This window comes from Accipiter gentilis, chromosome 20 (assembly GCF_929443795.1).
Source record: "Accipiter gentilis chromosome 20, bAccGen1.1, whole genome shotgun sequence".
NCBI classification, from domain to species: domain Eukaryota; kingdom Metazoa; phylum Chordata; class Aves; order Accipitriformes; family Accipitridae; genus Astur; species Astur gentilis.
In genome coordinates this window covers 23,342,520-23,367,929 of record NC_064899.1, presented here as the reverse complement: position 1 = coordinate 23,367,929, position 25,410 = coordinate 23,342,520, and the positions used below count along the sequence as shown (strand labels likewise).

The following is a 25,410-nucleotide window of genomic DNA, read 5'->3' as shown; positions in this document are numbered from 1 at the left end:
AGGATTAAAAAAGTCTCTACAGTTAAAACAGAGACACATAGACCATATCACTGCTGTGTTGTCAAAGCAGGCAAAAACTGTGCTGAAGAAAGAGAGATCGTCTTGTTTCTTCATTGCAGAGATTTTACAGGACCTATAGGTTTATTCCTCTCATAATAGGAGATAAAATTGTGATTTATAACAAGAAATGAGAACCCTTGTTGCTGTTAGTGTGTATTGTTACAGTGCTGAATCATGGTAGCCAGAATATTCTAACGCCAGTGGGGAGCTAAGATGATGGTAAACCTTGCAGCCTTTTTCTTTGAGCACATGGTGAGCTTCTTTGGGTTTGCTTTTAGTGAAATGAATACATTACAAAACATAAACAGGCAAATAGTACTTGGCAGCAGGAAAGCCACGTAGCTTAACTTGCTGCAAGATGGAGTGTAGGTATACTGATGCTCAGTTTGGAATGACTGCACCAGGACAGATATTTCAGGGCTTTTGCATTTGCTTTAGCAGTGACAGTCACAGTTTAGCCCTTAGGACCCAGCTGTACCCAAGAAAAGGCTGGGGTTTGGAACAAGCATGGAATTAAAGCAGATGTGGCTAAAAGGGAGCTGCTTTATTAATTTCAAAATGCAAATGGTATTAGTGATCTGTCACTTAAATAAAGGAATAAATTAGATGCTTAGAAACACAGAGAATAAATAAGGTGAATGACCAAAGTAGGGAGGAGGAAGAAAAAAACTCATGACACTCAGTCCTTTATTTTTGTAGCTGTTATGTGTAAAGGTTATTGAGCTATTGCAGCTGACGAAGGCAGCTTTTCCTTTGCTCTAGCATTACCACATTTCCTATCAGTAAAGGAGGCTGCTCTATAAAGGTCAACCTCTAAAAGCACCTTTTGCAGTTTCTGTTGAGGTAGTCAGATGTCAGCAAACTATAATGGTGTGAAATCTTATTAGAAAGTCAATATTTTTTTAAGAGAGGAACTAATTGCTTAGAAGCTTGAGGCCGCAATAGTATCAGGTGAAGAAAAATACATATTTTCTAATATTCTCAGCAGTTTCATATGTATATTGCTACCAGTTTATTTTTAATTCCATTACTTTTTGATAACAGAAGTCACAGGCATTCATGCACATGCAAACCTATCACCAAGGCAGTGGCTTTTTGTTGGAAATGAGCCTTGTACAACAGTGATACTTTGAAATTAAAAGAAAAAACAACAAACACCCTGCCCCCCCAAAAAAATGGAAAATAAAATTATGTTGTAGATAGGCATAAATGCATGTCCTCCCTATTCCTCATAGCAATCTATTCAACTTAATGAGCCACAGATTTTTTACATTTTGTTTTTAATTTGTCTTAACGTTTTTATGAGGCAGTCTCTGTGGTAAGTCACATTATATTTTTTTTTATAGTCATATTAACTTCCTTGCTTACATACAGAGCTTGCAGTTAGTAAATGCCTCTGATTTCCATAAAATATTCAGGGCAGGCTATTATTACAATGATTTTTTTTATCCCTACTGCTAAACTTCAATCAGTTTAAAATTTGAAATGCATTAATGACTGTATAATGTTGTAATTTGTACTGCAATAAATGTTTTACAGTTAATCCTGGTTAGGAAAGGAGCTTATACAAGAGCCATTAATTGCTATGCTTAATTATTTAAAATATATAGATTTCCTATGAGTTAGTTCAATATATAACTCAATTACTATTTAATAAAATCATATAACTTTACTTGTTTATTAAAGTGTACAGAAGGATTTGAACCGAAATCCTGAATGGCATCAGACAGAAAATGATCTTTATGAAATAGACCTTGGGCAAGTACGAATGAGAAACCCCACACCCTATTTATCAGTCATCATCCTTTCTAAGGTTCTGATGCAAACCTGACCACTCTGCCTTTCTCCTACCTCTGGACCTCACTTCCAAAGAGCTAAGCCTTCTGAGAACATCCTCCCTCATGTCATTTCACTACCTTTTTTCTGCTGAAAATTTTCTCTTGTTCTTACTATTTTTGTGGCTCCATTGCTGCTGGCTGTAGAGGTCAGCCATAAAGTAAGTGCAGTGTTTCAACAGCTTAGGGCAGATTGAGTTGGTTCACCACTTTTTTGAGACACTAGCTACCTCTTTTCAGTAAAGCTGTTATCAAGCTCCAAGGGATCCCTTTCCTGGTAACCCTTGCAAGGCTTTGGGGAATTCAGAGCTTGAAGCAGTCTGGATCCTCTTGAGATTTCATCAATCTTTCTCTCTGTGGGATTACAGAGCTGGAGAGGAGGTGAGATAGAGCATAACTCTTAAAGAAGCTCCACAGGAAAGCACTTGCAGTTGCAGTTTTCATTCATTCCTTCAGCCTGAAGCCAAAAAATGCTGTAAGAATTCTTTCCCCAAGACCATAGAGCCACTATCCAGAGTCTTTCTAAATATTGTTTGTTGTAGGAATAAATAAGAAATGAAGGAAAACACTTACCTGGCAACAATGAGCATTTTTTCATTGTTGCTTTTTGCTGCACCTCTGTCACAAACAAGTATGTGTGGGAGTATCTGAACATAGAAATTCAATTGCAGATAGGTACCAGTAAAATGACATTCCTCTTCTCAGGCTTTTGTGAAGGAAGATTCTTTTAAGAAGCTTAAATTGGCATGGGTACCTGCTGGCTTGTTCTTTCCTCCCCTCTCCTTCCTTTAAGCTTCTACCCTTCCCCTGCATGTAACCCATGTTTCTGCTTTCCTACCCTACGGTGTGCTGGACCCCATTTCCTCCCTTAATTTCCACCCCTGTTTCCTCATCTTTCTATTTGCTCTTGTACAGTTCCTCTTTCCACACGTTTCTTTTAACATTACTGGGCCCTCATCATCTCCCTCTGTGTCCACATCCTCCAGCCTCTGCATATCCTCTCTTTCCAGTTGGCTGCTCCTCTTGAATGCCTTTTCCCTCTTGTGATCTGTTCTTTGCCCTTCTGCAGTTCTTCCCCCCTCTTGCCTGAATCACTGATCGTGACCCCACTTTAAAACAATCAGAAATAATGGGAGATGTTTGTGTAGGTTACCTCACTTCTCTCTGTATAAGGTATAAAAAATAGTGGTGATCTTTAGCTCAAGACAGTCTGTTTTCACACAGTGACTGGCAAAACCTGAAAAATTCCAGTCTCTTCTGGTTATCTGGACACCATGGAAAAATATCTTTACAGATCAGGAGACTCTCAATAATATTTTGCTTGGCCTGATGACATAAGCAGCACTTACTGTGGTATGGAGAACTGAGAACCTAGCTGAAATAAATCCTCCGATTTATACTTGTCAGCAAAGCTGTAGGGAGACATTTTGGAGTGCCCTTGAATCCTTTGCTGCCATCGTATTCTACTCAACTTGGAGCAAATGGGTAGAGTATGCCACAGCTTGACTATAAGGCTTGGACCTACCTTCCTTTCTTACCCCCTTTTTGAGCTCTTCTGCCCCAACATTGCCATGACCCTGACTGTGGCCAATTTTCAATTAGTATGAGGCACAGAAAGTCAGAACTAGCTCTGGTATGAGGAACTTGTTTAATCTACAGTTTTTTATGAACCATTTGGGGTAGGCATAAATGTTCCATCTAATGGAAGTGCTGGGAATTCTCTTTTCAGTAAGATACGCTATTTATTTCTAACTTCAGAAGAGATTGCAATATAAGCCCATAACAATATAGAATGAAGGCTTGCAAAAATTTTTTTTTATGTCATTTATAACATGTTCTAAAATGCTTTGGTTTTTGCTCCCTTAGAGCCGTGTGTAGAAAGTGACTAATGATTCAGAGATGTGAAATGCTGCATCAATAAGATATTTTTTGTGCTTTTTTTTTTTTTTTACAAAACCAAAAAACATTTCTGAAATATTACCTGTAAAATATGAGGCAAAATTACCCAACCTAACACATGTGCTTGGGAGGTGCTGAGTAACTGACAGCGCTGATAATAGAGATTAATGTGGTCTGCAAACTCCTGCTGACAAGATCTTGATGCAGAATCATATAAACAAGTAATATGTTAGCCTTTCACTCAGCTGCCCTCCTCCAGATATTTGTAAGTTCACATGCAAAAAGTGTAAATACTTCTGGCTGAAAGAGAGTAGCAACTCTAATAATGGTTACATTTTAAGCTATTTTCTTAATGCTCCATTAAATCAAGTTAATTTTTTGTAAACTATTTTACGATTTTTGTATGTCTCTTCACTTTTGGTACCAAAAGACAAGAGTATGTATCCTAATGTAAGACTAATTTAATTCCTCACCATTTTCTTTGGAATTTTTTATTTATTCAAGTGTTACAACTTTCCCATTTTTCAGTCAGTGTCATTTTTTTTTCACCTGCTTTGGCACATTTCAGACCTAAGTGTTTTTCTTCCTTCCCTGACTATTAATGGTACATGTGTTTTGGACATTTGTCTTCCATGCTTTCATGTTTGTGCAGAGGTAAATAAATCATTTCCCTTTTCTTGTCAATTTTCTTGTTTCCTTAAATATTTTTTTTTTTCCTTTTCTGACAACAAATCTTTTTTGCTATCCTTTCAGAAACCAGCTAGCAATCTTCTGTGTTATATGCATTTGAAATATGCTAGTCTTTAACTACTTGCTTTCTTCAAAGAATACAGCTGTTCTGAAAATGGGATAATTTCCCATTTTGTCTATAAACACTGTCCTTGAAGATTTTTGGTTACTTCTGTGGTTGCTATTCTTTCCCATTGCAGACTGCCTTCTAGTTTTGGCATCCTGGACTCTGTAGAAGAGCAGGAATGCTATTTCACTATTTCACTTTAGAGTGCTTTCCATGCAAGACAATGAACAGTGTTATCCTTGAGATGCTGGAAGGTTGTGCAGAGCTCTTTTCAACTAATCCCTTTTAATTTATGACCAGCTTTCTGAGCAGACACCTGTTAGAAAGTGCTTGGACAAAATCCCATGGGGAATTTTGGGGTTTGCTTCTTGAAATCCCCCTGTTACTAGCTTTTTGGGTACACTGTTTGGAACGGGAAAGTTGGTTGCATGACCTGGGTAGAAACTTGCTGTCTTCTTCCCTCTCCCTCACTCCCTCCTGATTTCATGATTAAGGTTTTTGAAAATACTATATATCTGTCTCCTTTTTCTGGATTATTCAGCGTAGCCCTAAGGCTGATCTGCTGTTCTAAGGAGAAGTGCTTTAAAAATGAGAATCCTCAACTCTTGAGATGAATTTTGTGGATTTGGCTTCCAGGGCCAACACATGTTCATCTCCTTTGTACTACTTCTTTTTGCCCTGCCGGAGAAAATCCTGATGAGAATTACCTCTGCACCAAAATCCTTTTACCTCTAGAGGCCAGACAATCCCCATTTTGGTTGAAAGACTTGAGGGCCTTGAAGGCAAAGGTGTTATTACAGAGTCTAAAAGGAAGGATGGTGATATTAAATGCAGTTGTCTCATACACTGATTTGACTTTCTATAGTTCAGTGAGCAAAAGAATTTAGGACAAGGTTATTTTCTTAGGTAATTAAGGGAAGGCCTTGAATTAGAAGTCATCACAGTGGCTTTCAAGGAACACATTACATTTTCCTCTCAGAATATGGTGGTGGTCTATATCTCAATCTAATGTCTATGATGAGAGGCAACAATGATAATATCAGGTAAGAGAAACAGAACTTTTTGCCCCTTAGGGAGCTCATAAAAATGAGAAAGTTGAAGTGCACTGATTATTTGTAAAAGTACAAGTAGCACCCATTCAGATGCATTTTGTTGCTACTCTCAGCTGCTCCATATTTTTATTGCTGAAATTGTCAAAAAAGCCTGTCTTGGCAAAGGGGGCCTGTAATGAGATACATACACATAGGCTGTCCAAGATTTACCATACTGCCAGCAAATATTGGATGTCCTTAGTTGGTTTCAGTGGAATGTACTACAACAGATGCATTATATTTAATAATCCAAAAAAAAAAAAACCAAAACCAAACAAAAAAAAAAACAAGAAAAGAAATTTATTATTTCCAAGTATGAAGATGGGATCTTTTTCAAGATGTGTGAGATGTTTAGGATAAGAATCTGACCAATGATGCTAAGAACCCTGTGGTATTTCCAACACTGGTACGTTCAGAGGATGAGTAGTATAGATCTTTTGGCAGGGTGGGGAGGTTCCAGCGGGACTGGTACTCAGGTACTCAAGCTGCTATGCCCATCAGAAAACCACTCTCCTAAGATGCAGCCAGCAGTACCACTCTGGAATATCACTGTGGTGTTCCATAGGCTCCCCCATTTACGCCTCTTCATTTCAAACTGTGAGAACGGCTTTCATTTCTGGTGGTCTGGTCAGTGGCCTGTCAGTAGACAGCTAAGGCCATCTGGATGAAGTGGCATCTCCCCTCCAGTTAGCCATTTGCAGTGGTATGGTATGCCTCAGAATTTTGTTCCCAGGGTAAACTCTTTTCTTGGCTCTCATAGTGATGAGAATGTAACTGGAAAAGTAACTTCCAGAGTAGTCAATGCTGATATTTTATGCAGGTGGACTCTGGATTTCTCTGAGTCTTATTTTTTTATCCATTATTTTTCCTCCTTCTCAATGATTCTGTGAATGGTTCAGTGCTACACTAGGGCTCTTTATTTAACAGCATCCAGCAATGTAGATCAATTTGCACGGTCAGTTGGTATTATCAAGTTCACATCCTTTATGAAGAATTAAGAGGCAGTCCAAAACAGCACAAATATTTTTTCCTCTTTCTAATTAGTAGTTACTCATTATGTCGGATATGAACACATCAGCATAGGACCATCTGTCTTTCCTAGTTAAATGAAGAGAGAGGGGGAGATGATTTGGAGTAATTTGTGCTTTTAATTTCTGGGCTGTTTTCAGTTTGGGGAGAAGGTAGAGAGTAATGTGTGTCACCTGGGAACTGTTTGTTTTATGTAAGTACCTGTCTTCACTTTCCTAGTTAGCTGATACTGAAAGACCTGTATTAGAAACTTCAAAGGCCCCTAGTTATTACTTACACTTGGGGGGAAAAAATTACTCAAACTAAATGGTGTAAAATCTTTGCAAAATTGAATATCATCGTAGCCATTAACCTTGTTAGCTAGGAGTATGTGCTTTTTTGATGTGGATGTGGAGTTTCAGCTATAATTCTACTTGCACGTGCCCAAGGGTGGGGATTAGCATTAATGCCAACTGCTTCTGTTAATCTTTTACTCCTGTCCTGGTTCACCATGTTTGTTGTTGGTTTAGAGCCTGAGAGTTTTGCTAGATGTGCGTTATAATGCTAATTACTAGAGGGTACTATCATTGACTGTAGAAATAGAAGCATAAATTGTAATGTTTTAAATTCAGATTCACTCCTGACCTTTGCCAGAAGTGAAGGAACTTCAGATACAGGTTTTTATTCAGTCTCTGTTCCTTTCCCTTTCCCTTTCCCATTCCCTTCCCTAATGGTGCAGCATGTAAGTATTTGTTATTAAAAAGGAAAGGAAAACAAATTGACAATAACGGGAGATTGACAACTTCATTAAAAGAACTGTAGAGGGAATGGTGGGTCAGCTCAGAAACCTGCTCTCAGAAACAAAATTGAATGCAGTTCAGCAGTTTTGCCACACAGTGTCACAATTGGACTTCACTTCCTTCCACTCTGTATCTTTTCCATTGTAGGTGAAGATATTTACAAAGCCAGAGAAGAGGGGTCTGAAATGTGGGGAGCAGCTGAAGTGCAGGAAGATGAAGATACTCGTGTAGAAGTTCCCCTGGACCAGGTATTGATCAAGCTTTAAATAAATGGCTGCTTTTTTAGGATCACAGGTTGTGTGTTGATTTTCTTTCCCCAGTTTCTTTGAGGTGTACAGCATAATTCTGTGGGGATGATTCTAACAGCTTAATGATACGGCTTCTTTTATGGGAGCTTTAGCAAATCTTCCTTTCTCTGTTAATGTGTCAAATATCAGTTACCTTTTCATCAGCTTCAGAACTGCTCTGAGAGCCCCTATAGGGTCTTAGAGCATCGGGACTCCCTACTATCACAACCTACCAAATAGATCCACCTGGATTAGAGTCCCTTTATACTGGTGGAGCAGTGTAAAAGGACTATGGCACAGAATGAAGGTCAGAATTCCTGCAGTCCTGAACCACAAACAGGCATGGATTTATCTGATTTTTGTTAAAGCTGCCAGTACTTTCTTCTGTTGAAACAACATGGTACTTAGTTGGCCAACTTTTTAATCATAAGACTTATGTGCAATAAATAGGTCTTGATAACTAAACATAAGATTATATCCCCTTTGTTTTACTTTGATTTGTTTTTAAAAGAAAATCGTGTGAACTGAAATAATACAGGAAATAGGTAAGTTGAAGTTTATTGCAATGAAGTGGAGAGTAGAACTGCTTAAATCACTTGCTGAAAAATTACCTTTTTTTTTTCTGCTAGTGAATTGCTCACAAGACTAGTCCTCTTTTTCATCTTATGTGTTTGTAGGAATTTTCCAACTTGTTCAACTTCCATGTCCCGTCCACAAGATGTTGCATTGTGCTTTCGTTGTCTGTTGATAATGGCTTGGGGCCAGCCACCTAGGCCACAAGAAAATATTTCTGATCCATGCTGCAGTGTAAGGAATCACAGTTTACCCAATAGATTTCTCAGGCTAAAAATCATCCCAACAACATAAGGGATTCTTGGGCATTTTTCTGGCTTCCTGGTGGTCAGCTCAGTGCTAAGGAACTGTTGTTAATGTGAGATTGTAAACAAATGGGAGGGAGGGAGGGAGGGAGGGAGTTAAAAATAGTTGTTTGTAAATACACTTTAATTACCCAGGGCAACCAGATGGAGCACAAACAATTGGGGAGATTTCTGGAGTGTGTTGGAGACAATTTTTTGATGTAGGTAGTGGGATACATGATTAGGCATTCTGCTGGATTTGCCACTCATGAATAAAGAGGAACTAGTTGGGGATGTGATAGTGGCAGCCTTCGTTGCAGTGGCCATGAGACGATAGGGTTTAAGACCCTGGAGAAAGTGGGGATGGCAAATAACAAAATAAAAATACTCGAATTCAGGAGAGTGGACTTCAGCTTGTTTGGGAAACTGGCAGGCAGGATCCTGTATGGGACTGCCCTGAAGCACAGAGGAACACAGGAGATCTGGTTGATCTCCAAGGGCATCTTCCTCAAAGTACAAGAACTATCCCTGTGTGCAAGAAAAAACCAGGCATAGCAGGAAGCCGTTTTGAACAGAGGACTCCTGACCTCATACTAAAAGATTTGTGTGGTAGGTAGAAGATGGACTGCTAAGGAGCAGTATAGTGACATTGCCTGGGCATGCAGGGGTGGAATTGGGAAAGCCACAGCTTGTTGAAAAATAGAAACTGCTGCAAGTGATTGGGAATAACCAACATGGATTTACTATGGGCAAATCACACTTAACCACTTTGCCTCAGTGATGAAATAACTGGCTCTGTGAGTGAACGGAGAGCAGTTATTGTCATTTATCTTGCTTTCAGCATAGACTTCCATATTTGTAGGAGAAAATGAAAGAAGTGTGGTAGATATGGAGAGGAAGATATCCTTACGGAAGGTAGGAACTGGATTTGTGGGCTGCAAGGTGGATAAAAAAACGACTAGTTCAGTGGGATGTAAAAGGTCAGTTGGTTGAAATTTAACTGGCGCCTACAGATGGTGGTCCTCAGGGTTTGATACTAGGTCTGATACTTTGTAACATGTTCATGGGTAACATGGATGATGGGATGGGATGCAGCCTTATCCAGGCCCAGTAGTAAGGCCAAACTGTCATTATCAGCTGATATGCAGGGCTGCCTTTCAGAGCAATCTCAACAGCTTGAAGGAGTGGGCTGTCTCGAGCCTCATGAAGTTCAACAAAGAGGAATGTGAACCTGGGTACCTGGAATGCAGTAACTGTCTTGGTACGGTCTTGGCACAGGTAGGCTAGGGAGCAACCACAGAAAGGGCCATGCAGCTCCTGTGGCTAGCAAGTTGACAGTGAGTTGGTGGTGCCTCCTTTTGGTGATGAGGTTGACTGTGCAGGCTGGGCTAGTAAAAGCACAGCCAGCATATCAAGGGAACTGATTATCTTCCTTGACTTGGCACCTCTGAGGTTGCATCTAGAATATTTTGTCCAGTTTTGAGTCCTTCCCAGTACAAGAGAGAGATTTACAAACAGGAGAGAGTCCAGCACAGCAACACACTAAAAAGTTTAGGGGGCTAGAGCTTATAACACAGGGAGAAGCTTAGGGAACTGTGTTTGTTTCACCTTAAAGGCTAAGCAAGAGAAGGCAGATCAAACTGCTCTCTTCAGCTATAGATGGAGTAACAGAGAAGACGGAGCCAGGCTTTTCTCTGTGTTGCACAGCAGAAGGACGAGGCAATGGTCAAAAGGTGCAGCAAGGAAAATTCTAACTGGACATAAGAAAAATGTTTTCAACATTGAGAACTGTAAGCACTTTCCTGTTCAAAGAGGGTGGGGAATCTTTGCCTTTGGTGTTATATAAAACTAAAGCAGGGCCTCAAACAACTTATTTTTACTTTGAAGTTAGTGTTGCAGGGCACTGGCCTAGATGATCCCTAGAGCAGTACTCTTCAAAGTGGAGTGTGCACAGCCCAGGCAGTGCAAGACAGTCCATTGGGGTGCAAGAAGAAAATGTAAGAACTTTAGTAGTACACATATATAATTTGTAAATAAATAAATATACATATATTGGGGAATCACACTGAAAAAGTTTTTACTGATAGGACTGTGCAATCAAAACAGTTCAGAGACCACTGCCCTAGAGGTCTCTTCTAACATAACTTTTCTGTGATTCTGTATTTGTTCCTCTTTGATTATTTCAGTCCTAAAAACTTTTTTTAGTAAGCTTAGGTTTTTTGTGCTTACTATTTAGTTGGCTAATTTTTTTCAATTTATTTGTGTTGGGTGAAAGAATACTAGACATATATACATTTTGCTTGTGTTCTGCTTTTAAAAAAATGCCGGAGGGAAAAATAGAAGTTTTATGACCTTACTCTTTGTATATCAATTTCTGCCTCCATTACTAATCTGTACATTAATAAAATCCACCTATGAAGTTGCCGCTGTCCGCTGTAGCCATTTTGAAGAATGGCATCATAACATCTGAACAAAACATCTGGATCTCTCCCTTTTATTTTAGGCTGCTGTTTCTAAGAAGGGTCATTCCCAGTGATTTATTCATTTTAATGGGAAGGAGTGTTGCTCAGCTGTTTTATAGACATTGTTCTTGAAGATGTGTGAATAAGGTGATTGAGCGGCAAGAGCATGACTGTCCTGGTCCCTGATATAAGGAATGCTACAGCTGTGTCTTTTCACAGCAAATACCTGCTCTGGCCTCAGAGGCTTATGTGCTAAACACCATTGGGCTCATCAGCCCTGTTAATTGCAGTTGCCCTTGTAAGGTGTTGTGATAATGAGGATGTGTTGGGTTGTACTGATAGTACTGACATTGGGGAAGAACATGCCACCTGTCGTCTTAATCTTTGTTTCTTATGACAACCTGAAGTATATCCTGCCCTGGTCTCGACAGTGTAATAATCAAATTGAGAAATGATTAGCCTGTGTATTGGCCTCTGAAGGTGCGTAAAGAATTCCTCTGGGTAGTGTAAAGCATTTGACAGTGTAAATTGGGTTGTCAGGTCTTAGTTTTTAGGTAGACTGCGATTCATATGAAATCCAAGAGCACTCACGACGGCCGCCTTACTTCTCCACAGAGATCCTACAGCGCAGGCAACAGCTCTGCCCATTCCGCCGTGTGTCCTACCGGTTTGCCTCAGCCAGAGGATGGTGACCATCACTAGGGAGGGGAGAATAGTGAACTCTCCAGCACCACTTCTGTACTTGGCAGTGGTAGCTGCGGTTGTTGATACAGTTACCGGTGAGCATAGGATGTGCTGGCAAGCTTGCAACACCAGGAACTTGCTTGGTACCCCTAAGCTCATGCACCAAGGCCCATGCATTGTCCTCAGATGGAAATGTTTTTCGATTGCTACCAACTGATTTTGCTACCTGGACAAGGAACTGGAAGCAGATGTGTTTGGGGGGGGGGGTGGGGGGGTGGTGGTGGTGGTGTTAAAAAATCAGTCGTTCACACTATTAATAATCTGATTTTCATATTTTCAGAAAAGCCAAACAAAGCACTGAAATTTATTGCAACTCAAGCCATGGTTTATTTCTTATTTTAAAACTTCATGTATAGTTTCCTAGGTAATCTGGCAAGAAGCCAGGTCCTTCTGAGTAGCACTGAGTACTTTTTATTCCCAGATAACTGAGGCATCTCATGATCCCAGCTGACCAAAGGGGTATTCCATACCATATGATGTCATGCTCAGCAGGTAAAGCTGGGGTAAGAAGAAGGAAGGGGAGATGCTCGGAGTGATGGCATTTGTCTTCCCAAGTCACTGTTAGGGGTGATGGAGCCCTGCTTTCCTGGGGATGGCTGAACACCTGCCTGCCGATGGAAAGCAGTGAATGAATTCCTTGCTTTACTTTGCTTGCACGCCTGGCTTTTGCTTTACCTGTCTTTATCTCAACCCACAAGTTTTCTCACTTTTAGTCCTCTGATTCTCTCCCCCATCCCACTGGAGGGGAGTAAGCGGCTGTGTGGTGCTTAGCTGCCAGCTGGGGTTAAACCACGACAGCAGTGCATGACCCCTACAAGGAACTCAGGCACATTGTTTTGCCTACTTTGCCATGGGGTATGTGATACTGGCTATTAAGGTTTAAGTGATGTAGAGCGAATCTGGGTTTGTTTTTTTCTTCCCTCCAGATTCATCATCCCTATCTCCTTCTCTCTTTCTGTGTTTATTTGTAAAAATTGTTGGATGATAAATTTGTCTAACGGGCACTGATTGTAGATGTTCACACTTTTGGTTCTTTCACTAGCCATTTGCTTTCCATTATTCCAGACATGTCCACTGATTAATGCAGTCCTGATGCCACTCATTATTCCCCATTTCCTGGGCTGTGATGTGATGTGAGATTGTGTAGCTCCCCTAGGTGCTCTATCTGTAGCTGGAGTGTATCATTAGCAGCAGAAAATTTGCACCTTTCATTTGCAGTTTTCATTATGGAGTATACATTTTGCTTTAGAGACCTGAGATTCACCTCAGTTAACAGAATAAAATGTTTATCTTCCCTATTGCTGAAGGCAAAATGTTAAAGTTTACATTGATTCAACATTAAAACAGGCTGAGTGCTCGAAGACACGTTCCTTGATTAAAAAGGCTAGAACTTTTCACGAGGAAATATTTTGCACTACATCAGTAAGGATTTCAAAATGACATTTGGAAAGGATACATGCAGAACTTTTTGTGCTCAAATTTCACTACAAAGGCTGCAGCTGTAATTTAAGCTTTCTGGATTTTGAGTGCTGACAAGCCAACAGATAAGATTTTTCCCTGCATGTTCTTCTTTCAGCTGCACTGATTTAAACTTAATTTTTTTATTGTTTGTCTGTGTGAGATAGGGAAACTTACTCTTGTTGGTTCCTTGCAGCTCAGAATGAGAATAGGGGTTTTCTCTCGGCTTTTGCGTTGGATGACTCTGGTTTCTGAAGCTATAGTAGCAAGGTCTGATCTTTTCTTTAAAGGCCTGTGTGGCCAACTGTTGGAGGGCCTTCACTTCTTCTGAGTAAAGCCTACAAATGCAGTTCTGTTGTAAAACTAGTGTTGATAGCACTTTGAAAAAAAGTTTCCTCTCTCTGTGTACACTTGTCTTGAAAAAATCCAGCAATCTTACAGCAGACAATTTCTCAAATTGCTTAATTTTTAGGGCATTTTTCATTCATTGTAGAAGACAGTGTTTCTGGAAAAACAACATTTCTGTATTTTTGCAGCCTCAGTAGGGCTTCTTTTTAAATGCTTATCAATCTTCTTGTTGTCTACAGGGATGCTCAACAGATCATACTGTATTGTAGGGTGTGAAATTTAGGCAAATTTTAATGCACATGTGGAAAATGTTATGGAAAAAGTAGACATGATTGCCAGTGAAATAAATGGAGAAAAATATTGTTGACTTAGGTACATCTTAGAAAAGTAAAGATCTGATCAGATGTTTTCTTCTCTGCCATGTCTGTTTTGTGATTAAGGATTTATGCATGCTTCCAGTTACTACACAATGAAACAGAGGAATGGAGTCTGAAAAGCTGTTTTTTCTACACTTCAGTTACATAGTTTTCATTCATTCCAGTTAGACTTCTGGGTGCTATAATCTTATGAAAAATTAGACTCTGTGGACTCAGGTGCTGCATTTGTTGTAAAAAAAAAAAAAAAAAATGGCAAAAAAAAGCAACCAACTAAAAAATTGGAGTTTAAATATTGTGGCAATATACACTTTTTTGCCTTCAGGAGCAACAGTGCATTTACTATGTGGGAAGTGTAAGACTGATGAACCCTTAACTATTCATTGCTTGTTTTTAAGAGCCTGGGTTTTGTAAATGATGTGGAAGAGAAGAGGGCTGCTGTCACTTAGCAACCCTATCTGGTTTGGGAACAAAATGTTTTGCTGTTGGAATCTGTGCAGTGTTGCTACAAAGCATTCCTGATTGGGTAGGAGCAGGGGCAGCTCTGTTCTGGAGAGGTTTGGTGCAATCAAATTTAAGTGTTCCTGATGCTCCATTTGTGAGTTGTATTCATGCCAGTATTTGTGACCATTAAGATTTTTGTTGTCTACCTCATTGTTTGTCTGTTGTGACCATTAGCCAAGTAAACATTTCCAAATGGCTTCAATAAAGCAAAATTATGTTTTACATTAATGGTACAAAATAATTTCCGCCTTAAATGTTTTGTGATACTGCACTTTTCAATATTCTAGTATCAGTCATGTACAAACCTTCTGAGAGGTTACATTAGCATCCCTGGAGGAAAAGAAGCCAAATGCTTCAACGTCTGAAGATTTCCTGACTTATTGCTTTTGAATGATGATGGCATTTGGTAATGTAGCTCTTAATGAATGATAGCATGATGAGTGTAATTAGAATACATCTTTCTTTTTTAAACACTCTGGTTTTGCTGAGATTAAAAATACCATCAAGCAATCATACTTCTTGAATGCAAAATGAAATTCACTCTATTCCTCATCAACCTGCTAGTAAGTCAGGAGGTTTCCAGAGGGCAAGCTGGGTCCATGTTTCCAGCATGAAATTGAGAATGACTTCAGTTGTTCTATATGCCTTTCATTGAACATGCCTTTCAATGTACATAGACAAGTCTTTTGTCAGTGAGTCTTTCAATATGCCCATCCTGATTTGCTCTGACCAAGAGAACACAGTTTGCAGCAACTTTGATGTACGCGTAATAGGCATTTTGTACAGTTGTAGGTAGAGGGATGGCTGGAGTGTATCAAATTCAGTGAAAAGGTTCCCATTGACTCCAGGGGACTTTGAATTATACCCTAACCCAGCAAGTGCTTTAATATAGGCTTTAGCTCAGTATTTCAGTTCACTGAAATCACTGGAACTATTCAAGAAGGTAAAGTTAAGCATGTACAGCATTTACAGGCTTTGGACCATAAAAAAACTCTGGTTTTCTCCCTTTTTCTGTTTTCCTCCCTGCATGTATATACAAACATAAACATTCTCTTTCCCTAAATATGAAAAATCTAACTTTTGCTAAGTATATCTCTTTCTCGGTGAAGGTCGTGTACTTAAAATGGAGAATGCTAGGTCATGTATAGCTAGTAGATCAGTAAGGTCTTAGTAGAAAGTATCAACACTTTTTATGTAAAGCACAGTGTATGATTTGGTGGGTGATTTTGGCCTTCAGTTCCCTCCCTACAGTCCTATCTTAGGTCTGCTGTGCATTCTGAAATGCATCGTCTGTGGTCATACCACATTTCAAAGCCTACCTATGACTGCATGCAGTGGGAACCATACTGCATTTTAGATTACCTTGCGGAAGGTCTTTTCCTCTGGATCGATGCCGATTTTAACTTGTTTGAAATGTCCATTCTAATGTGGTGCAGCTTGAAAGGAGATTAAACGAGGAACACATTTTGCTTTCCAATTATTAGCTGTAAACATGACTTTTTATTTTTGTCTGTAGTAGTAATAACCGTTGTAGTAATATCCTCAGCTATCTTGAAGTTTTCAGTTACTATAAAAACATTATACTTGCACTGATGGGTTTTGTTTTACTGACCTTGTTTTGTACTATTATTTTTCAGGCAATTTAGCTTGACTGGTCAAGTTAAATTAGTTGAAATTTGAATGTCATTTCATGCTTATTCCGTGTGAGCTTCCAGTGAGTTTCAGGGTACAGTTCAATAACGCTATGTTTATCTTCTATGTTACTCAGTTTTAACTCTTAAAAAATTTGCATCCACATCTGTTTTAGACAGATAAGGTCTAATGAGTCTAGCTAGGATAGCACCTTAGGAAGTTACTGCCCCTCAAATGTCCACTGTGCTTCTATGCCAAAGACTGCTTCCACAGCAGTGAAACCAGTAAAAGCATATGCATTAGGATACACAAGTTTACACCATGATGTAAAGTCTACACACCTTCTTCTGCAGTCCAAAATGAGCCACCATACTACAGCAGTTCAGGTAAGGGCAGATATTCTCTTTGGAGTGTACCCACTATCATGCAGTAACAAAAAGCTGCAGATAATAACATCTTGGATGACTACACACTTAACTGAGGAAGGCTGGGTTTACTTTTCTTCTTTTCTTGCCCACTCTTCATTTGGTGTTTTTAATGTCATAGCAAGCAGGTGTCATTAAGCAAAACCAAAACTGCTTACTTTTAGCCAGCGGTGTCTGGTGCAAATTAGTAGGTCACGTGTAAGACTAGCAGGTAACTTCTGAGAATGTATGGATCTACAGATTCTTCACTGTCTTTATGTGCTGGAGGTTTCCAAAGTTGGCTCAAGTTTGCTTTGGATGGTGCCTTCTTTGAAGGTGTCTTTAAAGACTTGGCTTGCTTAGTTTTTATTTTTAGTGGTAATAAGGCCAGTTTGATGGTACCAGATGAAAAGAATTTATTTTGTTATATTCCTTTCATTACTATTGTTATTATTATTATATTTTTATTACTGTTGTTATTATTATATTTTATTTTACTATAGTTATTAAACCATTCTTATATCAAAAAAAAAAAGGAGGGGGGGGGAGATAAGTAAAACCCAAGAAAGGACAAGTGATGCACAATGCAATTTCTCACCAGCCACTGACTGATGCCTGAGCAGCAATCTGCCCCTCCTGGCCAACTCCCCCCAGTTTATGTACTGAGCATGCCGTTTCATGGTATGGAATACCCCTTTGGCTAGTTCGGGTCAGCTGTCCTGGCCGTGCTCCCTCCCAGCTTCTTGTACATCTGCTTGATGGCAGGGCATGGGAAAATGAAAAATCCTTAACTTAGGGTAAGCGCTACTTAGCAAGAACTAAACCATCGGTGTGTTATCAGCATTATTCTCACACTAAATCCAAAACACACCGTACCAGCTACTAAGAAGAAAATTAACTCTATCCCAGCCAAACCCAGAACAGTGAGTCAGGAAGGCTTGAATAAAAAACACACAGAGACTACTGGACTTCAAAAATTACTTATGGAGCCATTATTTATCTGGTCAGGTAACCTTGTAATATTTCTAGTAATTGGTGATTCTATGGATTATTACAACGCAATAACTTGTCTTTTTTTGTAAGCTGTCAATGCGGTATTGTGCACTGGCGTAATAAAGTTGTCTTATGTTGCTACTTAGATATCAAAGCAAAAGCAAAGGGTTTCATCAAGAGGCTTCAATCAATTGTTGCTATTGCTGAACTGGCTTTTACTAATGTGTTGAAGGTGATGAGAGAATTCTTTTGAAATGTTAGTGAGAGGAAGAGATTTTTAGAAGACATAACTTACAGGTCTGTAGCAGCCAGCTGCCTGCATAAAGAAGCTGCTAATGATAATAAAATTCCAAACACTTTTGATTAAGAGATAATCTATTGCTCTCAGCTTGTTTGCTTTAGATTTAAGGGTCTGATGAGGCTGTGTGGGAGGCAGACACCCTGTCACTCCTGTGGGATTTTTTTTTCTCTTTATTTTCATTCAAACCTTTAGCACAAGTACATAAGTCATCTTGGCAGCAGGGGCATGGGTTCACTGAATAGTCAGGTGAATCTTCCAAGCTGAAACTAGAAGACAAATGGCAGCAACTAGATAGTATGTGCATCAGTCTTCCAGGTTGTCATGAAATGATGCTACTAGCAGCTTTATCTGTAGTGAGTTTCTGCTTACTCTTCTTCAATATGGGACAAGATCCTGTTCGTCCTGTCTGCTGGTCTGACTGTGTAGGAAAAAACTCATTGCTAAACGTCAAACAAATCCTAACCATGCCACCCTATAGAGGGGTCTTTGGGAAGGAGAATGATCTTATGGAAGTGACCGGTAGGTCTGCCTCATCTCTTTTGCTACTTTTCTGTGGATGCATAGAAGACACAACAGGACTGCTTGGCATAGCATGGCCTGATCCATAGGTAAAACACTTCTTGGGGAACAGTTTGTGGGCTAGGGATAGATGCTATTTTATTGTGACGGGACTTTATGAACAAGTGCGTACTAAATGCTAGAATGTTGGAGAACCTGGAATATCTGGAATGAAATAGCTTTTGCTATATTAATTAAATCTAGCTCATTCCATTTGTTTTGAGTATGGTCAAATGGATTAACCCAGCGTAATACATTTAAATCTCACTAACACATTTTTAATGAAGAATAAGAGTGCATTATGGGGTGTTAGTACAGGAGCATCATTTTCTGTCCATGTAGACAAACCTCAAATTAGGATACTTACTCCTCAGTAATGATGTAATTGTGATTTTGATGTCTGTCACGTTCCAGAATTGCATGGAGCATTCTGGTTAAAAATGCCTCATTATGCTGCTGCTTTTCCTTTCACCAGAGGCCAGCCGAAACTGTAGATGAAGAAGAAAATGCCGAAGAGGAAAATGACAGGGGAGAGGAGGCCTATAAAGGACAGGAAGAATATCCAGAAGTGAATGGAGAGAAAAGTGGGGAAACTGTTAAAGAAAGAAGTGAAGCAGAAGAAAACAAGAAGAAATTAAATTACAATTCTGAATATGAAGCAGAAGAGACAGAGAATGTTGACCAAGCAGAGGAAGAGGAACTTACCCATTTAAATGGCAAGAAAAATGAAGAAAATGGTGAGGGAATGGAGCACTTGAACTACCAAGGTGATCTTCAGCCTGAAGAAGAAATAAAAGAGGATTCTGACAGTCAGAACCAGGTGAGTGTTTATTCTTTCAGCTTGTTGTTCTTAAGTTATTGTTCCTCATTCATCTCAGCCTTAGGTTTCTCAGCTAGTCTTTAAGTAGCTCACTCCTGATATGGTCCTGAAAGCATTTATGAGAACTTCAGTTTGTAGAAAAGCTGTTTTCCATCTATATGGATCAGTTACATCAGTAATTATATTACATGCCCTCCAACTGAGAAAGCAGATGTTTCTTGCTATTTGATGAATCTGCATCTCCTGCTTTCCTGAGTATTCTGAATTTTAAAAAAAGTAATAAAAAAATTCTTGCAATTTCCAGAAAAGCATAATAATTATATATTTCCACAATACATTGTCCTTTAGGACAGAGCAGAAGGGTATGTTCATGAAACCACAGTCCCTCATTATTTTGATGAGTTGACTTTCACAGAATTTGCATTTCATAAAGGGCTCTTGCCATTGTTTTGTGGAAGTTTCATCTCCTTTTCTTAGAAATTGCAAAAGACAGTGGAGATGAACAAGATCCTCAAAACAAGGGGCTTTGGTCAGTTTGAAAGCAAATAACCTATTAATTTAGGAGACACAGTAACATGATGTTGGCTTAGATGGACACATGTAGCCCAGAAAAATGAAGTGGACTATTCTGACTGTCAGATGAACTGACCAGCAAACAGAACGTGGGAAACAAAGTACTTGCTTTGATAGGGAGAATCCAGATCTGGGAACAGTGGGATTCTTGAGCGTCAGAGGCAGAACAACTTGCTGCACATTCCCTGCCTATAGGCTGCTGAAAAACAGACTGTTGCTCTGCTTTTCTTGTGACACTGGGAATGGTTTCTTGCACCTTGCAACTGGGCTTTCTTCTGTTTCTGTACGACACACAAGAACATTTTTCAATTAAGAGAGCCGAGTAGTGTGACGTATTCTTGGGCCCTGAATTTATTTTATGCTTGATATATTGATTTTTTTGTGTGTGTTAGTTTTTAGAAAAGCTGAAATTATTTATGGAAGTGGAGAAAGTGAGCGAGCATTCACTTTAAATGGATATGTGGGTAACTGCATGTTTCAGGAAAGAACTGGGGGGGACCTCTAATTTGAGTACTTTCTCCTTTGGAAGGTATATAAGCATAAAGTAAATAAAAATGTTAATGTGATCACTCTTGGAAAACATTTTTTCACATTACAAATACCTTGTGGAAATTTTAGTGTGACGTGCTAACACTGTATTGAAATGAATTGAAATCTTTGTTACCTGATGAAGTTAACAGTACCTGTCCTTTTTCTCTAGGTTGATTCCCATCTCGAAAAAGCATCCACAAATCCAAGGGTGACAATCACCAGCCCACAGGAAAGTGAAAAAAATGACCAGAGCAATGACTATGCTGCAGTTGCATAGATGGAAATAATGTAATGAGCAGAAAAAGAAAAATGATAATACTTTAAACATAAAGCATGTTATTTTTTGCTATTGATAACTTACAATGGGAAGACAGGTTGAGTACCCACACATTGAGTCTTGAGATGGTAATGCTATAAGGACTGATAGAGAAAACAAACATTAATAGCTACTAGAAGAACATAGAATTATTTTTACAAGGTGAGATTTTCTGATAGAATTTGAGGGGGAAAGTACAAGAGTACTGTATAGTAGTATTAGAAATAAATGAACTATTCTGTGGTATAAGATGTTTAGCAGCGATAGAAAAAACACCAAAATGACACTGTTCCAGAAAAAGGAAAAAATACCAACCCAAATTCAATGTCAAAACTTCTTGTAGATTTGTTCAGAAAAGAGAAACAAATTTTTACTTTTAACGTGGACATATGTAGTTTCTCCTTTAAGATTCCACATGACGTGTATGATTTTCAGGCATAAAATTAAGATATAATTAGAATATGTTCCTCACTTAATCAACTTATGCCCACAAAAAATGGTGTACAATAATGAGGTGTCAGTCCTAATGTTACTAACTAGTGGATTTTCAATATATTTATTAGAATTGTTAGGTTATACATTGATAAATAGCACTTATTTAGCACTATGAATATATGTAGACAGCCTACAATACTGCAGCTTGTTCCCATTTACAGCAAGAAGTTTGTTGATTGTCCTGCACCAATTCACTAAACAGTGAATTGTTATCACAGTGAAAAAAAAGTAAAGGAAGAGTATGTAGCAGATTAGTTTCAAAAGTTGAGTTTGGGTGGATTTGTAATTCGGTCTATGTGAAATTTAATGTATTAATTAAAAAAATCAATAGGCCTGGTTTCTGACTGAAATTGCCATGAAACCATTGCTGTGAATGGAGCCATTTTAATATGAAACACATTAGGATGAGGCGGTCAGTTTTCTATAAAAGTAGGCAACAATCGCTGCATTTATGAATCCTTTATGTAGCCTTAATGGTTGGGAGCGTGTCATCTTCTTTTTGAGCAAGCTGCCTCTTGATAGGCTGTGGCTTAATTTGCATTAGTAAATAAGGCATCGATCTGCAGTATTAGTTCTCTTAATGACACTAATTCCATTGCTCTTACTGTTTCTCTGCTAGTAATGGGAATAATTTGTAGTTCATAGAAATACAGCCCTGAGCATAATTTCATTAATTATACAAAAGAAATAGTGGGTTTTCTTATCATTAATGCTGGTAAATTGTTACTATGAGAAACTAAATGTCATTTTTTGTTGATTTCATGCCATTATGACAAAAATTACATTTATGAACAAATTGAACTCGAGGCACTGTTTGAGGAATGTGAAGAACCACTTGTCATGACTGAAACTCATACAAACATCTTCACTTTTTCTAGTAACTATTAAATATATTTTTCTGATGGAGTAGAAATATATAGAGATCCTTCAGCATGTTTCTGAGTATTGGCAATGTAAGTATAAAAACCCATAATGATAAAAAACATAGGAACAGAGTTAGAACAGTTTGCCCTGTGTCATCTCTGTCTCTAATTCCTGTGTCTTTTGTTAAACTGTCTGATAAAGATCTGAGGAAATATTACATTTGTGATGAGTTCAAAATGAGCTCCTAATTTGGCCAAGCTCTTAAGCAAGTATGTATGCTTCTTTTATTCGATACAGCAATTAAGTCTATGCTGAAATACCTTTGATTTCACTGGGATTTAAGGAGACATTTAAAGTTCAGAAGTAAAAAACAACCACCCCAACCCCCCAAAAACCCCAAACCAACAACAAAACAACAAACAAAACAGAATGAATAAAATAACTGTACGTGCTAGTAAGGAAAAATGACACACAGAAATCCTCTAGGTACCTTTATAGTTAATCCAACAGTGGAATAATATATGCAGTAGCATTAAAAGCCCTTAAACAATACTTAACCAGCCAGGGAAGGCAGCTCTGTGTCCTTGGGGTGCTTAGGGGAACTTACCCGCTGAAAATTCCGTGCAAGGCTGACCAAGGAAAATGGCTAAGGCTGCGTTTTTCTCACTTAGAGCTGAGTAACTCAGATGCTTACCAGTAAGCATAGGCTTAAATGTGTTGGTGAATCAAGACAAATGACAGTAATCTTGTATTGACATTACTATGAATGGGCTCTTCGCTAGAAGTTAATGGTGTACCAGATACTCTACTTGCTTCATTTTATTGCAGATTAAGGCTTGAACAACCTCTGAGATGTTCTTCATGCTCAAAAGTTTGAAGTTAAATTGGCATCCAAAAATATCTGATGGAGATACGCAATTTGGAGAATATTTGCCTCAAAATGTTTTACCTAGAAACAATATTTAGAAGAAACTGAGGGATTTGTATGGTGATACTTTTATCCCTTTGGTTTCTATTTATAGCTTCTGTCTGCCAACAGTTTCCGTCATTTCTTCCCTTTTCCCCAAATGTTTGGTGTCTTCCATGCTTATAAGACTTACAGATATCAATAAGAGTAATTTAAAAGCTCAAACTAAATTTGAAGGAAGTGTAATATGATCATTTTCTTTCATGGGAATATGAAATCCCTATGAGTGTTATTCAGGCTTTAAAATGTTTTCCCCTCTGTTTTCTTGTAAGAAAGACAGGATATATTTCTTCAGAATAGCAAATCAGACTTTTTGCAGATAGAGATATAACCATTTTATCATTCACCTTACAATACTGACAACATGGATTTTGTATCAGGTTCTTTTATATAGAGAAGTTAGTTTATGCATAACAAATAATTCTGATGTTAAAGTAGAAATTAAACGAAGCATACAGGTGGTCTTGCAAATAGTTTTTCTGTCTGGATTTGCTGTGTGTGATGGCTTAACTCAGTTTTACATGAGAAATACATTATTTTGTTAACCTTATATAATGTTATTTTATTAGCTTATATGCAACAGTTCTGAGGGTTTTTTTAAGAATTGTTTTCTTGTTTTGCTTTTATTTTTAAAAATAATTTGCTATTAAAGAGAACTAGCTCACAGATTTTCCTGTGTTTTGTCTCATATCAAGGCCTGTTTGATGTTAAGTCTATCTTTGGGTGACTGACTTTATAAACCTGGCGATTTTGCAGCTGATAGGATTCTCCCATAACAAGAACTTAAAAAAAAAAAAATAAAAAATCAGATTTGGTAGTCTTTGTAGTGCAACAGTGAAAGAAAATATGCTGATAATTTAGCTGTTACAGAGTTATAAATCTAAGAATAACAGCACAGTTAAGCTGGCCACTGGTTTTTAATGTCATTGTCCAGGTTAGGACTGTATTATCAGTATGTATATACTGTTCAGCTGATACTCAGCAAATAACATGAGTTTTATCTGTTCACTGGCAATACTTGAGAAAACTACCAAAACTTTTAGATGTCTCCCTGCTGAAATTCCTAATTTCAGCAAAGTGTTAAAGCATATGCTTAAATCCAACAGGACTGCAGTTTTCATTAAATGAAATGCTTTGGTGCTTTGACATATCAGAGCCAAAATAAAATTAGTTTCCGGACAGAAAAGGGTGAAAATAAGGAAAATGTAATCCCCACTCAGTCTCATCTAAAGTAAAGCAAAATAACCCTGCGTGCAAAAAAGGAAAAGACTAAGTCTAAGTATTCCGATTACTTGAATATGGGGAAAGGATTGTTGGTATTTTGATTTATTATCCCAAAGGTACATTAAAATAACCGTTAGATAATAAATGTAAGTACAAAATGAAGTATCCCAAGGAAGGGTGTATTTATTAAGTAGTAGCAATCAGAATGATTTAATGGGATGCAGCTCAAAGATGTATTGTTTTGGGTGGCTGATAGCCTTCAATTTAAGTTTTAATCAAAAGAAGTGCTTTAAATGTGGCAATAGATAGGGAAGCCACCTGCCATCTTTAGAGTATTGTGCGTGTGCGTATTTGTATGCATTAACTTACAGGCATGTGTGTGAACACTGTAACGGAATACATTTGCTCTGTGTTCACCCATACTGCACACACATATAATGTGCATGTATAGTAATCTAACCTTGGTATATTGTCAGTGATGGGAAGAGATATTATTGATTGTACCTGAAATTTGCTATAATTATACAAGAATATATAGCTAAATCTAGTTATTACTAACCTCATAAAAAGGGTGACATATCTTTTTAAGTTATGTGTATACTTTGGTGCTTTGCTGAGCCAAGCTCAGAATTCTTGAAGCCCTGAAGTAAAATGGTAGTAGTAGCCTAAAACCGACTGGGAGCTACGTGGGTCATAAGGAAGTGGACAGGATTCAGAAAATTCAAGAAAGAAAGTACAAGTCTTTACTATAACATGTGATACCAAAACTTTCAAAGGTCTTTAGTACTAGCTACAGTGCAGGGAGCACCTGATTTAAATGAAGGAGTATTTTGAAACAGTAAGCAGACTTCCAACAACCTATGCGGATACTAGGAATGCCTTTAAATATTCGTATTTTTCTTGCAATCACCTACAGCTATGATGATACTTAGCTATAATATTTGTGATGTTATAAATTAATCCCTAATTCAATTATACTTTTCGCTTGTCCTCAGTGGGACCAAAATTTAATTCAAAATACAGGCTTTATTAGTTGAGAGGTTCTACTCTCTAATCCTAAAAAGGTTTCAAAATCTCAGTTGGCAGAAACTAGAAGGAATCTTATTCTCTATAAAATGATTCACAGTTCTGTATATCAAGAGCATGTAGTTCATGATTATGGTTAATAGATTTCCAAAGGCACAGGTTTTATGCATACTATTTATACTG

At 38.2% G+C, this 25,410-nt stretch overlaps 3 protein-coding genes across 5 annotated transcripts in view; 2 read left to right on the top strand and 1 right to left on the bottom strand.

Annotated features, from left to right (window-relative positions):
- The window catches only part of DCDC2 (doublecortin domain containing 2), a 68,476-nt gene extending 44,831 nt beyond the window's left edge, over positions 1-23,645 (top strand). Inside the window, exons 8-10 of the mRNA XM_049823696.1 lie at positions 7,637-7,737; positions 18,887-19,231; positions 20,505-23,645. Coding sequence (XP_049679653.1) covers positions 7,637-7,737; positions 18,887-19,231; positions 20,505-20,612 — 554 coding nt within the window. The 3' untranslated portion in view covers positions 20,613-23,645. The remainder of the gene's footprint in view (positions 1-7,636; positions 7,738-18,886; positions 19,232-20,504) is intronic.
- Positions 1-25,410, top strand: part of GPLD1 (glycosylphosphatidylinositol specific phospholipase D1) — a 489,207-nt gene that overhangs the window by 92,084 nt on the left and 371,713 nt on the right. The gene's annotated exons all lie outside the window — the stretch shown is intronic.
- NRSN1 (neurensin 1) overlaps positions 1-25,410 on the bottom strand; it is a 677,204-nt gene that overhangs the window by 634,167 nt on the left and 17,627 nt on the right. The window lies entirely within an intron of this gene.